Below are 14,468 nucleotides of genomic sequence, written 5' to 3'. Positions count from 1 at the left end.
CATGTTACCCTGCAGGTGATACTGGGCACTTTAAAGGGCAAGGGGATGTCCGTGGACGTAAAAGTACATACCAAAGGGAGGCCAAGACACTGAGGAATTAAAACGTAGTATCCCAGCAATTCCAAGTGCTGATCTTTAATACCTTCATGAGTGTGGACAGAGAAAAGCTGTTTGCAAAGATATGTTGCACACTTGGTGGCCACTTTAGGCATGCACCTTAGCAGAAACTGGTGAAATCTTTAAAATGTGCATATATTAGGTGTGGAGAAAGCCTTACATCTTTAGGTGGCTTAGACTCCTTATGAAATTCTTATTGAATGTTGAGGCTAGTTTAGGGCTTTGTAGTTGTGAAAAATTGTGTGGAAACTAGAGGTACCCAGGACAGTGAACATAATACAATGTGATGGGAAAATATTTGTTCTGTTTTGTAGTAGAATCCATATAACAAGTGTTCTGCTACATTTGTGGGCTGTTCAGTTTCACATACCCCAGTCTCTTTATTCAATCTCAATCTGTCTTAACATCAGTCTCAACTCTTATATCAAACACCTCTCACTCCAGGTAACATTCCACTTGTTAATCATACTTTCCTCTCATTCCTACCTTTTTTTTTTTTTTTGTCTTTTATTTTTCTTTATTATTTATTTATTTATTTTTCTGAGAGAGTGTGCCAGCAAGGGGTGGTGAGGGGCAGAGAGAGAGGGAGAGAAAATCCTAAGCAGGTTCTACACCAAACATGGAGCCCGATCTGGGGCTTGATCTGAACGCCCCTGAGATCATGACCTGAGCCAAAATCAAGGGTTGGATGCTTAACCAACTGAGCCACGCAGGCACCCCTCTTATTCCTACTTTTATTGGCAAATTGTGAGAGCGAACTGGGGAGAGAAGTGGATTATGAGAATATACATAAAAGCAAGATGGAATATGTTAGAAATGAGGAATAATCAATATCAGCAGTGATTTGCACAGTTAATCTATGTCATGGATACTCATGTATCCATGTCCATGCCTAATCTGTTAATTTGAGAACAGAACATTGCAGTCAGAGTTTTGGTTTAAATTTGTCATAAGTTTGGTTTAAATTGTGTCATAGCTCATGTGTGATGATTTGTTTTTATATGTGTGAGAAAGTAGATAATTATATACTTTTCATTCATAATAAGGATATTGAAACATTGGTGGTTCTATGACCTATTATCATCTCCATAATCAGATTTTCTTTTTCATTTTCTTAATTCTCATCATTTCAGCGGCAGCCGAGTTGGCTGGATTCATGGATGGAGGGAATCACTCGGTTGTGTCTGAGTTTGTGTTTCTGGGACTGACTCATTCATGGGAGATCCAGCTTCTTCTCCTGGTGTTCTCCTCTGTGCTCTATGTGGCAAGCATGACTGGAAACATCCTCATTGTGTTTTCTGTGACCATCGATCCTCACTTACATTCCCCCATGTACTTCCTACTGGCCAGTCTCTCTTTCATTGACTTGGGGGCCTGCTCTGCCACCTCACCCAAGATGATTTATGATCTTTTCAGAAAGCGCAAAGTTATCTCCTTTGGAGGCTGCATTGCCCAGATCTTCTTCATCCACGTCATTGGTGGCGTGGAGATGGTGCTGCTCATTGCCATGGCCTTTGACAGATATGTTGCCATTTGTAAACCTCTGCACTACTTGACCATCATGAGTCCACGGATGTGCATTTTGTTTCTGGTTGCTGCTTGGACTCTTGGCCTAATACACTCACTGTTCCAACTAGCATTTATTGTTAATTTACCCTTCTGTGGTCCTAATGTATTAGACAGCTTTTACTGTGACCTTCCTCGTCTCCTCAGACTGGCTTGTACAGATACCTACAGATTGCAGTTCATGGTCACTGTCAACAGTGGATTTATCTGTGTTGGCTCTTTCTCTATACTCCTCATCTCCTACGTCTTCATCCTGTTTACTGTTTGGAAACATTCCTCAGGCAGTTCGTCCAAAGCTCTTTCCACACTGTCAGCTCACATCACTGTGGTCCTTTTGTTCTTTGGTCCAACCATGTTTGTCTATACATGGCCACATCCCAATTCACAGATGGACAAATTTCTTGCTATTTTTGATGCAGTTCTCACTCCTTTTCTGAATCCAGTCATCTACACATTCAGAAATAAGGACATGAAGGCAGCAATGAAGAGAGTATGCAGACAGCTAGTGATTTACAGGAAGATCTCATAGGTAATATAAGGCCTTCTCACTAATCATGGTGTAGCCTTTTGTTTCTGTCTTTGGTATTTTGGATTCAGAAGACCTGAGACATCCAATATTGATATGAGTGTTGTCACAGCTGTAACATAATTATTACTTGATGAATGTATTTATTCCTTATGAAAAGTGAGCCAGGAGAAGAGTGTATCTTTCTATATATATAAATCTCATTTAATTTCTTTCAGCCATGTTATATAGTTTCTGGTGAACAGGTCTTACATATCTTTCTTGAGATGTATTCCTATTTTAATTTATGGTGCCATTTTAAATGGTCTTTTTTCTTTAATTTATAATTGCTTATTGCTAATATGTAGAAATATAATAGATATTTTGTTTATTGGCATTGTATTTTGAACACTTGCAAAATCTTTTACTTCTATTTGTTTTTTATAGAGTAAGTAGTATTTTCCTCATAGATGATCATGTTTTCAGTGCATAAAGACATTTTACTTCTCATATTCTAGTATGGATCATTTTATTCATTTTTGTTGCCTTATTGTACTTGCTACATCAAAGAGTTAGTGCTGAATACAAGTGGTTAGGGTAGACATTCTTGACTGTTTCTATTCTTATGAGAAAAATCATTTGGTTTTTCACCATTAAGTATGATGCTAGCTGTAGGTTTTTAGTAGAAGCTTTTTATCAGGCTGAGGAAATTCCTTTCTATTTAATTTGATGAAAGTTTTTAAAATGAAGAATGGATGTTGGATTTTGAAACAATGATTTTGCTGGTTTGGTATTAGCATGTAATGCTGACCTTATAGAATATATCTCTTTGTATTAAACTTATTGCAGGAGTTTTGTAGAATTGTTATTGTTTCTTTCTTAATATTTGGTAAAATTCACTATAGAAGTCATTTTGGCTTTCAGTTTTCTCTGTGGAAAGGCTTTCAACTAGAAATCCAATTTTTGGTAGCTTGTGTCCTCAATGAAATTTGTATATTAATCTGTGTTTTCAAATTTATTAGAGAAGTTGTTCCTAATATTTTCTTATTATGAAGTATCTGTAAGACTTGTAATATTTTCCTCTCTTTCATTGTCTATTGTAGCTTATGTTTTTTTTTAAAAAAAATTTATCAGAGTTTTAGAGGTTTTTCAGCTTCCTTTTTTTTAATGAGGTAAAATTAGTATATAACATTAGAGATGTTTCAGGTGTATAGTGTTATAATTTGACATCTGTGTACATGACAAAGTGATTACCACCAAAAGTCTAGTTACTCTTCATCACTATACAATTAACCCACTTCACCCATTTCACCCACCCCCCAACAAACTTCCCCTTTAGTGACTACCAATCTGTTCTCTGTATCTGTGAGTTTGGTTTTATATTGTTTTGTTTGTTTTAAGCTTTTTTTTTCTTTTCTTTTTTTAGATTCCACATATCAGTAAAACCATGTACTATTTGTCTCTTATTTTTCTTAGCATAATAGCCTTGAAGTCCCTTTATATTGTTGCAAAGGACAAAATTCCATTTTTCTTTGTGGCTGAGTAGTTTTTCTATTGTTTATATATACCACATCCTCTTTATCCATTCACCTATTGATGGATACTTAGGTTGCTTCCATATGTTGTCTGTTGTAAATAGTTCTGCAATAAATGTAGTGGTACATATATCTTTTCAAATTAGATTAACGTTTTTGTATTCTTTGAATAAATACCTGTAAGTGGCATTGCTGGATCATATGGTAGATCCATTCTTTTTTTTTTTTTTATTTCTTTTCAGCATAACAGTATTCATTGTTCTTGCACCACACCCAGTGCTCCATGCAATCCGTGCCCTCTCTAATACCCGCCACCTGGTTCCCCCAACCTCCCACCCCGGCCCCTTCAAAAGATCCATTCTTAATTTTCTGAGAAACTTCTACCATTTTTCCAGAGTGGCTGCTCCAATTTACATTCCCAACAAGAGGGCAGAAGGGTTCTGTTCTCTTCACATTCTCTCCAACACACTATGGTTTTGATTTGCCCTTCCCTAATATTTAGTGATATTAAACATCTTTTTATGTGTCTGTTGGCCATCTGTATGTCTTCTTTGGAAAAATGTCTGTTCATGTCTTCTGCCCACATTTTAACTGGATTATTTATTTTTTGGGTGTTGTTTGATATGTTCTTTATAGATTTTAGATACTAACCCTTTATCAGATATATCATTTGCAAATATCTTCTCCCATTATGGTGGTTGCCTCTTAATTTTCTTGATTATTTCCTTTGCTATAATGAAGCTTTTTTATCTTGATGATGTCCCAATAGTTTATTTTTGTTATTGTTTCCCTTGTCTCAGGAGAAATATCTAGAAAGAATTTGCTATGATTGATGTCAAAGGAGTTACTGCTTGTATTCTCTTTTAGGATTTTTATGGTTTCCTGTCTCACATTTAGGTCTTTCATCCATTTTGAATATATTTTGTGTATGGTATAAGAAAGTGGTCCAGTTTCATTCATTAGCATATAGCTATCAAGTTTTTTCCCAAACCCATTTGTTGAAGAGACTTTCTCTTAGGATAGTCTTTCCCGCTTTGCTGAAGATTAATTGGCCATAAAGTTGTGGGTTCATTTCTGGGTTTTCTATTCTGTTATGTTGATCTATGTGTCTATTTTTGTGCAAGTACCATACTGTTTTGATGACTACAGCTTTGTAATGTAACTTGAAGTCCAGAATTGTGATGCCCCAAGCTTTGTTTTCCTTTTTCAAGATTGCTTTTGTTACTTGGGGGCTTTTTTGGTTCCATATAAATTTTAGGATTGTTCGTTCTAGCTCTGTGAAAAATGTTGGTGGTATTTTCATTGGGATTACATTAAATATATAGATTGATTTGGGTAGTACAGACATTTTAACAACATTCTTCCAATCCATGAACCTGGAATATCTTTCCATTTCTGTGTTGTCTTAAATTTCCTTGTCAGTATTTTATAATTTTCAGAGTAGGGTCTTTCACCTCTTCGGTTGTTTATTCCTTGGATCTTATTTTTGGTCGAATGGGATTGTTTTCTTAATTTCTCTTTATGCTGCGTCTTTATTGGTATAGGAAAATGCAACAGATTTCTGTATGTTGATTTTATATCCTGTGACATTAGTGAATTCATTTATCAGTTGTAGCAGTTTTTTGGTGGAATCCTTCATGTATTCTATATATAGTACCACGTCATCTTCAGGTAATGAAAATTTTACTTCTTCCTTACTATTTGATGCCTTTTGTTTCTTCTTCTTGTCTGATTGCTGTGGCTAGGACTTTCAGTACGATGTTGAATAAAAGTGGTGTGAGTGGACATCCTGGTCTTGTTCTCAACCTTAGGGGAAAAGCTCTCAGGTTTTCCCATTAAGGATGATGTTAGCTGTGGGTTTTTCACATATGGCTTTATTATGTTGAGGTATATTCCCTCTAAACCTACTTTGTTGAGGTGTTTTTTTTTTTTTAAATCATGAATGGATGGTACGCTTTGTCAAATACTTCTACATCCATTGAGATGATCATATAGTTCTTGTCTTTTCTCTTATTGATGTGATGTACCAGGTTGATTAATTTGTGAATACTGAACCACCCCTGAAACACAGGAGTAAATCCTACTTGATTATGGTGAATGATTTTTTAAAAAGTAGTGTTGGAATTAGTTTGCTACCTTTTTGTTGAGGATTTTTGTATCTATGTTCATCAGAAGTATTAGCCTGCAGTTCTCTTTTTTAGTAGTTTCTTTATCTGGTTTTGGTATGAGGGTAAGCTGGCCTCATAGAATGGCTTTGGAAGTTTTCCTTCCTTTCTATTTTTTGGAATTATTTGAGAAGAATAGGTATTAACTCTTCTTTAAATGTTTGGTAGAATTCACTGATGAAGCCTCCTGGTCCTGGACTTCTGTTTGTTTGGATTTTTTTTTTTTTTTTTTTGTTTACTGATTCAATTTCTTTGCTGGATGTCAGTCTCTTCAAATTTTCTATTTCTTCCCATTTCAGTTTTGGGAGGTTATATGTTTCTAGGAATGTATCCATTTATTTTTCTAGGTAGTCCAATTTATTGGCATATAGTTTTTCACAATATTCTCTTATAATTGTATTTCTGTGATGGTGTTTTTTTGCTTCTCTCGTTTGTGATTTTATTTTTGAGTCCTTTCTCTCTCTCTGTTTCTCTTTTTAAAGATTTATAAGTTTATTTGAGAGAGAGAGAGCGAGTGCACAGAGGGAGAGGGAGAAACAGAGTCCCTGCTGACCAGAGAGTCTCTTTTATTTTCGATAAGTCTGGTTAGAGTTTTATCCATTTTTTTGATATTTTTCAAAGAACCAGCTCCTGGTTTCATTGATTTGTTGTATATATATATATATATTTTTTTTTTTCAGCATAACAGTATTCCTTGTTTTTGCACCACACCCAGTGCTCCATGCAATCCATGCCCTCTCTAATACCCACCACCTGGTTCCCCCAACCTCCCACCCCCCGCCGCTTCAAACCCCTCAGATTGTTTTTCAGAGTTCATAGTCTCTCATGGTTCACCTCCCCTTCCAATTTCCCCCAACTCCCTTCTCCTCTCTAACTCCCCTTGTCCTCCATGTTATTTGTTATGCTCCACAAATAAGTGAAACCATATGATAATTGACTCTCTCTGCTTGACTTATTTCACTCAGCATAATCTCTTCCAGTCCCGTCCATGTTGCTATAAAAGTTGGGTATTTATCCTTTCTGATGAAGGCATAATACTCCATAGTGTATATGGACCACATCTTCCTTATCCATTCGTCCATTGAAGGGCATCTTGGTTCTTTCCACAGTTTGGTGACTGTGGCCATTGCTGCTATAAACATTGGGGTACAGATGGCCCTTCTTTTCACTCCATCTGTATCTTTGGGGTAAATCCCCAGTAGTGCAATGGCAGGGTCATAGGGAAGCTCTATTTTTAATTTCTTGAGGAATCTTCACACTGTTCTCCAAAGTGGCTGCACCAACTTGCATTCCCACCAACAGTGTAAGAGGGTTCCCCTTTCTCCACATCCTCTCCAACACATGTTGTTTCCTGTCTTGCTAATTTTGGCCATTCTAACTGGTGTAAGGTGATATCTCAATGTGGTTTTAATTTGAATCTCCCTGATGGCTAGAGATGATGAACATTTTTTCATGTGTCTGATAGCCATTTGTATGTCTTCATTGGAGAAGTGTCTGTTCATATCTTCTGCCCATTTTTTGATATGATTATCTGTTTTGTGTGTGTTGAGTTTGAGGAGTTCTTTATAGATCCTGGATATCAACCTTGTGTCTGTACTGTCATTTGCAAATATCTTCTCCCATTCCGTGGGTTGCCTCTTTGTTTTCTTGACTGTTTCCTTTGCTGTGCAGAAGCTTTTGATTTTGATGAAGTCCCAAAAGTTTATTTTGGCTTTTGTTTCCTTTGCCTTTGGAGACATATCTTGAAAGAAGTTGCTGTGGCTGATATCGAAGAGGTTACTGCCTATGTTCTCCTCTAGGATTCTGATGGATTCCTGTCTCACGTTGAGGTCTTTTATCCATTTAGAGTTTATCTTTGTGTATGGTGTAAGAGAATGGTCGAGTTTCATTCTTCTACATATAGCTGTCCAGTTTTCCCAGCACCATTTATTGAAGAGACTGTCTTTTTTCCACTGTATATTTTTTCCTGCTTTGTCGAAGATTAACTGACCATAGAGTTGAGGGTCCATATCTGGGCTCTCTACTCTGTTCCACTGGTCTATGTGTCTGTTTTTATGCCAGTACCATGCTGTCTTGGTGATCACAGCTTTTTTGTATATTTTTTTAAGTTTCAGTATCATTTAATTCTGCTCCAATCTTTATTATTTCCTTTCTTCTGTTGGTTTTAGGTTTTGTTTCTAGCTCCTGTAGGTATAAAATTAGCTTGTTTTTTTTTCTTGTTTCTTGAGATAGACATGTATTGCTATAAACTTCTATCTTAGTACTGCTTTTGCTGTCTTTCAGACATTTTTTTAAAAAAATTATTTATTTATTTATTTATTTGACAGAGAGAGAGAGAGAGAGAGAGAGATCACAAGTAGACAGAGAGGCAGGCAGAGAGAGAGGGGGAAGCAGGATCCCTGCTGAGCAGACAGCCCGATGGAGGGCCCGATCCCAGGAGCCTGGAATCATGACCTGAGCCGACTGACCCACTGAGCCACCCAGGCGCCCCCATTACAGACGTTTTGCATTGTTGTGTTTTCATTTACATTTGTTTCCATGTGCCCTTTTTTTTTTTTTTTTTAAGATTTTTATCTATTTGACAGACAGAGATCACAAGTAGGCAGAAAGGCAGGCAGAGGGCGGGGAAAGCAGGCTCCCCGCCAAGCAAAGAGCCTGATGCGGCTGAGCTAAATGCAGAGACTTTAACCCACTGAGCCACCCAGGCGCCCTCCATGTGCCTTTTAAATTTCTTTTTTGGTTTCCTGGGTGACCCATTTGTTATTTATTTAACCTCCATGTATTTGTGGTCTTTCCACACTTTTTGTGTGGTTGACTTCTGGTTTCATAGAATTGTGGTCAGAAAAGCTGCATGGGGGACACCTGGCTGGCTCAGTGAGTTAAACCTCTGCCTTTGGCTCAGGTCCTGATCTTGGGGTCCTGGGATTGATCCCTGCTTTGGGCTCTCTGCTTGGCAGGGAGTCTGCTTCCCCCCAATCTCTGCCTGCCTCCTGCCTACTTGTGATCTCTGTCTGTCAAATAAATAAATAAAATCTTAAAAAAAAAAAAGAAAGAAAAGCTCCCTGGTATGACTTTGATCTTGAATTTGTTGAGGCTTATTTTGTGACCTAATATATGATCTATTCTGGAGAATGTGCAATGTACACTTGAGAAGAATGTGTATTCTGCTGTTTTAGGATGGAATGTTCTGTATGTATTTGTTAAGTCCTTCTGATTCAGTGTGTGATCAAAATCCATTCTTTCTTTGTTGATTACCTGTTAATTTTATTAAATTTTTAAGCATTTATTTATTTTAGATAGTGCATGAGAGAGCAGGAGTGTGGGGAGCAGAGGGAGAAGGAGAAACAGGTTCTCCACTGAGCAGGGAGCCCAATGTGTGACCTAGTCTCAGGACCCCAGGATCATGACCTGAGACAAAGAGACACTCAACCGACTGAGTCACCCAAGCACCCAGTTACTGGTTTTGATGATCTGTCCTTTGATGTTAGTGGGATGTTAAAGTCACTGCTCTTATTGTATTATTATTGATTAGTTCCTTTACATTTGTTATTGTTTTATATGTTTGGGTGTTCCTATATTGTGTGTGTAAATATTTACGATTGGTATATCTTCCCATTGGAATGTCCCTTATTATTATATAGGGTCCTTCTTTATCTCTTGTTACAGTCTTTCCTTTAAAGTCTATTTTATCTTGGGTCTCTGCCTCTCCATGCTCAGCAGACAGCCACATTTTCTGGTGCAGTGCTAGCCATGACCCAGAGACAAGATGGTGAAGGTCAGAGTAAACAGATTTGGCCATATTGCACACCTGGTCACTATGGCTGCTTTTAATGCTGGCAAAGTGGAAATTGTCACAATCAGTGATGCCTTCATTGACCTCAACTACATGGTCTACATGTTCCATATGATTCCATCTATGGCAAATTTCATTGCACAGTTAAGGCTCAGGATGGGAAATTTGTCATCACTTAAAGCCCATCTCCAACTTTGATAAGTGAAATCTCACCATCAAGTGAGGTGATGCTCATGCTGAGTATGTTGTTGAGTCCACTGGAGTCTTCATCACAATGAAGCCTGGGGCTCATCTGAAGTGTGGGACCAAGAAGATTATCATCTCTGCCCCTTCTGCAGATGCCCCCATATTTGTGATGGGCAATAGCTCATGTACTACCAACTGCTTGGTCCCTCTGGCCAAGGTTATCCATGACAATTTTGACATTGTGGAGGGACTCATGATCACAGTCTGTGCCATCACTGCCACCGAGGACTGTGGACAGACCCTTGGGGAAGCTATGGCATGAGCCAAAGAGGCTGCCCAGAATACCATTTCTGCTTCTAAAGTGCCACCAAGGCTGTAAGGCAAAGTCATCCCTGAGCCAAATGGTAAGCCCACTGACATGGCCTTCCATATTTCTACCCCCCACTGTGTCAATTTTGGATCTGTCCTGCTTCCTGAAGAAAATTGCCAAATAGAGTGACATCAAGAAGGTGGTAAAACAAGCATCCGATGGCTTCCTCGAGGACATCCTGGGCAATGCTGAGGATCAGGTTGTCTCCTGTGACTTTAACAATGACACCTACTCTTCTACCTTTGATGCTGGGAGTGGCATTGCTCTCAGTGACCACATTGTCAAGCTCCTTTCCTGGTATGACAGTATATTTGGCTACAGCAACTGGGTGGTGGATGTTATGATCCACATGGCCTTCAGGGAGTAAGAGCCCTCTAAACCACCACCCCCAGTGAAAGCAAGAGGAAGAGAGAGGCCCTCAGCTGCTGGGAAGTATTTGCCATAACTCATCCCCAAACACTGAGAATCTCCCAACCTCCATAGTTTCCACTCCTTGAAGAAAGGGAGAGGCTTGGAGAGCCCTACATTGTTATGAACACCAATAAAGTATGATCTACCCAGCCAAAATAAATAAATAAATAAATAAATAAATAAATAAATAAAGTCTATTTTGTATGAAATAAGTATTGCTACTCTGGCTTTCTTTTCTCTCCCTTTTAAAAAAAATTTTATTTATTTGAGAGCAAGAGAGAGAGCATGAGCAGGGGTGGGGAGGTGCAGAGGGAGAGAGACAGGCAGACTCCCTCATGAGCATGGAGCCCCATGCAGGGCTTAATGCCAGGACCACAGGATCATGAACTGAGCCAAAGGCAGATACCTAACTGACTGAGCCACCCAGCCCCTACTTTGGCTTTTCTTTTGATAACCATTTGCATGGTGGACATTTCTTCATCCTCTTACTTTCAGTCCGTGCTTTTAAGTCTAAAATGAGTCTATATGGTGCTTGGGTGGCTCAGTCAGTTAAGGGGCTGCCTTGGGCTCAGGTCACAATCCCAGGGTTCTGGGATTGAGCCCAACATTGGGCTTCTTGCTCAGTGGGGAGCCTGCTTCTCTCTCTACCTGCTACTCCTCCTGCTTCTCTCTCTCTCTGACAAATAAATAAAATCGTTAAAAAAGTAAAATGAGTCTGTTATAGTCGTCATATAGATAGGTCTTGGTTTTTTTTTTTTTTTTTCATAACAATTTGTTACCCTATGTCCTCTGATTGGGATGTTTAGTCCATTTACGGGAAATATAATTATTAATATGTATTTATTGTTATTTTGTTACTTGTTTTGTGGTTCAGAAGATTGTCTCTGATTCTTTTTTTTTTTTTAAAGATTTTATTTATTTATTTGACAGAGAGAGAAAGATCACAAGTAGGCAGAGAGGCAGGCAGAGAGAGGGAGGGAAGCAGGCTCCCTGCCAAGCAGAGAGCCCGATGCGGGGCTTGATCCTAGGACCCTGAGATCATGACCTGAGCCGAAGGCAGAGGCTTAACCCACTGAGCCACCCAGGCGCCCCATGTCTCTGATTCTTTTCGTTTTTGTTCTGTTGATTCTCTTTAGTGACATATTTGTATTTTTTTCTCTTTATTCTTTGGATGTTTATTAGTGGTTTTTGATTGTCTATAACCTCTTCTGTATATAGCAGTCCATACTAACTTGATGTCATTTAAGTTCGAACTGATTCTTTGCTTCTCTCCCTCCTGTGTTTTAGATATATGTTAATATATTTAACATTTTTTTGTGAGTTCTTTTTTATCAAAATATTCATTTTCACTGCTTTTATGTTTCCCACTTTAAAATAAATATTTTATTTATTTATTTGACAGACAGAGATCACAAGTAGGCAGAGAGGCAGGCAGAGAGGGAGGAGGAAGCAGGCTCCCTGCTGAGCAGAGAGCCCGATGTGGGGCTCGATCCCAGGACCCTGGGATCATGACCTGAGCTGAAAGCAGAGGCTTTAACCCACTGAGCCACCCGGGTGCCCCTGTTTCCCACTTTTATATGGTCCCTTTTGTTCTGTCCTTTCCATTCAGAGTCCCCCGTAGTATTTCTTGCAGGGCTGGTTTAGTAGTCACAAACTCCTTTAGTTTTGTTTTACTGGGAAATTCTTTATGTCTCCTTTTATTCTGAATGATAGCCTTGCTAGAAGGAGTATTTTTGGATCTCAGATTTTTCCAGTTCAGCACTTTGAACATATGATGCCACGTCCTCTGGCTTGGAAAGGTTTTTTGAAAAATCTACTAGTCTTATGGGTATTCCCTCGTAAATTAGTGACTTCCTTATTCTTGTGGCTTTTTTTTTGGTAAGATTTCTTTTTTATTTGACAGAGAGAGAGAGAGAGATCATGAGTAGGCAGAGAGGCAGGCAGAGGGAGAGGGGGAAGCAGAGAGCCTGGTGGGGAGCTCGATCCCAGGACCCTGAGGTCATGACCTGAGTTGAAAGCAGAGGCTTTACCACTGAGCCACCCAGGTGCCCCAGTCTTGTGGCTTTTAAGATTTTTTTAATCACTAAATTTTGCAATTTTAATTATAATATGTCTTTGTATGGGTCTGATTTTGTTGATTTTGTTGAGAGTTTCCTCCTGGATCTGGATGGCTGTTTCATTCTTTACATTAGGGAAGTTTTCAGCTGTTATTTCTTTAAATAAATTTTCTGCTCCCTTTTCTCTCTCTTCTTCTGGGACTCCTATAATATGAATGTTATTATGTTTGATGGAGCCAAGGAGTTCCCTAAGTCAATTATTGTTTTGCACAATTCCTTTTTTCTCTCTTTTGTTCAGCTTGATTACTTTCCATCACTCTAGGTCACCAATTCATTCCTTTGCTTTTTCTGGCCAGCTGTTCATTACATCAGGTATGTTTATTTCATTTTTAAGCCCTTTATCTCTTCTATGTTATTCCTTATCTCTGTGTTCAGGGTCTCATGCATGTCTTCCACTCTTTTCTCAAGTCCAGCGAGTATCCTTATGATCATTAAATTATCTCTCAGGCATGTTACTTATATCTGTTTCACTTAGATCTCTGGCATGGCTTTGTCCTGTTCTTTCATTTGGGATAAATTTCTCTGCCTTCTCATTTGTGTAAGTCTTTGTACCTGTCTGTGGCCAGGAAGGTAAGCTATGTCTCCTGTTCTTGTGAATGATAGCATTATGAAGAAGAGATCCTGTATTGCCCTGTTGTGTAGCATCCCCTGTTCCCAGTGCCTGGTGCTTCTGGAAATGTCTCCAGTGTGTCTTGTGTTTACTATTTTGTCCTGCATGCTCTATCTTTTGGGCCAGTTATCTACAGAGGCTCTCTTTACTTGTCAGCAGTGTGCAGTCTCTGGCCTGAATGTGCTGTGTTTTAATTAGATGTGCTCTGGTCTGCTTGTGAAATGAGATCTGTCACCAACACCACTAGAGTGGAGGCTCTGCAAAACTTCTGAGTTCAGAGATGCAGTGTGAATAGGGGTTTGGGCTGGTCTTCTGGGGGAGAGGGCCCACTGGTCTGAGACTGAGACAAGTATGACCAGGAGAGACACTGTTCCACTGAAGTGTGCAGTTGTAGGGGGGTGGGGGAGTAGGGTGCATTGGGGGATTTTGTAGGGCAGGGCTTGGTGTAAGCAAGTTAGGTAGCAAGTTTTAGCACTGTGCTGGTTCCTGTGGGTGCCCCTGTGCTTATGCTGAGGGGCAGGGAAGGGAAATGGCACCTGCCTGTTCCTTTATTCCTAGAGGGGTATTTCAGTGAATGCTGCCTCTTTGGGATGTGCTCTTGGATGAGTGAATAACCTTCTCACTATGTGCCACAGCACTCCTCAGATTGCTGTTTCTGTATTGTAGGCCAGGGCCTTATTTGCTTGCCTTCTCTCTTAGAGCAGAGCAGTGCTCCCCAGGCTCATTCTTAGCCACACCCACTGATCTTTAAAACTCAAAGCTTTAAGCCTTGATGGTTGCAAGAACTCATGAAATTTAGGCCATCCAGCTTTTCAAGCCAATTGCTTTGGGGATTTATTTTCCCCATGTGCTCCCTCGTGTGCTAGTCTGTTTCTTCCCCTTCTCTGTGACTGCAGCTCCCTCCCTACTGCAGGAGCAATGATCTGTTTATCTCCCAAACTATCTCCGCACTTCCTACCTTCTTTGATGTGGTCCCTTCTCTGCGTTTAGTTGTGAAGTTTGTTCTTCCAGTCTTCAGGCCAATTTCTGGGCTATCTAGGATGATTTGATAGTTATCTAGTTGTATTCATAGTGTTCATTCAGTGCTCACTTT

General features: G+C 39.3%; 1 protein-coding gene and 1 pseudogene across 1 annotated transcript; both read left to right on the top strand.

Moving 5' to 3' along the window:
- Nucleotides 1-1,273: 1,273 nt before the first annotated feature.
- LOC111138846 (olfactory receptor 4F3/4F16/4F29) lies at nt 1,274-2,212 on the top strand. The gene has a single exon (XM_022490755.1). It carries the CDS (start codon nt 1,274-1,276, stop codon nt 2,210-2,212), a length of 939 nt encoding a protein of 312 aa, XP_022346463.1.
- Nucleotides 2,213-9,654: 7,442 nt separating this feature from the next.
- On the top strand, nt 9,655-10,604 carry LOC111162131 (annotated as a pseudogene).
- The last annotated feature ends 3,864 nt before the right edge of the window (nt 10,605-14,468 follow it).

The sequence above is a fragment of the Enhydra lutris genome, unplaced genomic scaffold (genome assembly GCF_002288905.1).
Source record: "Enhydra lutris kenyoni isolate GAN:26980312 unplaced genomic scaffold, ASM228890v2 scaffoldscaffold4, whole genome shotgun sequence".
Lineage (NCBI taxonomy): Eukaryota > Metazoa > Chordata > Mammalia > Carnivora > Mustelidae > Enhydra > Enhydra lutris.
This window is presented reverse-complemented; position numbering and strand designations above follow the sequence as displayed.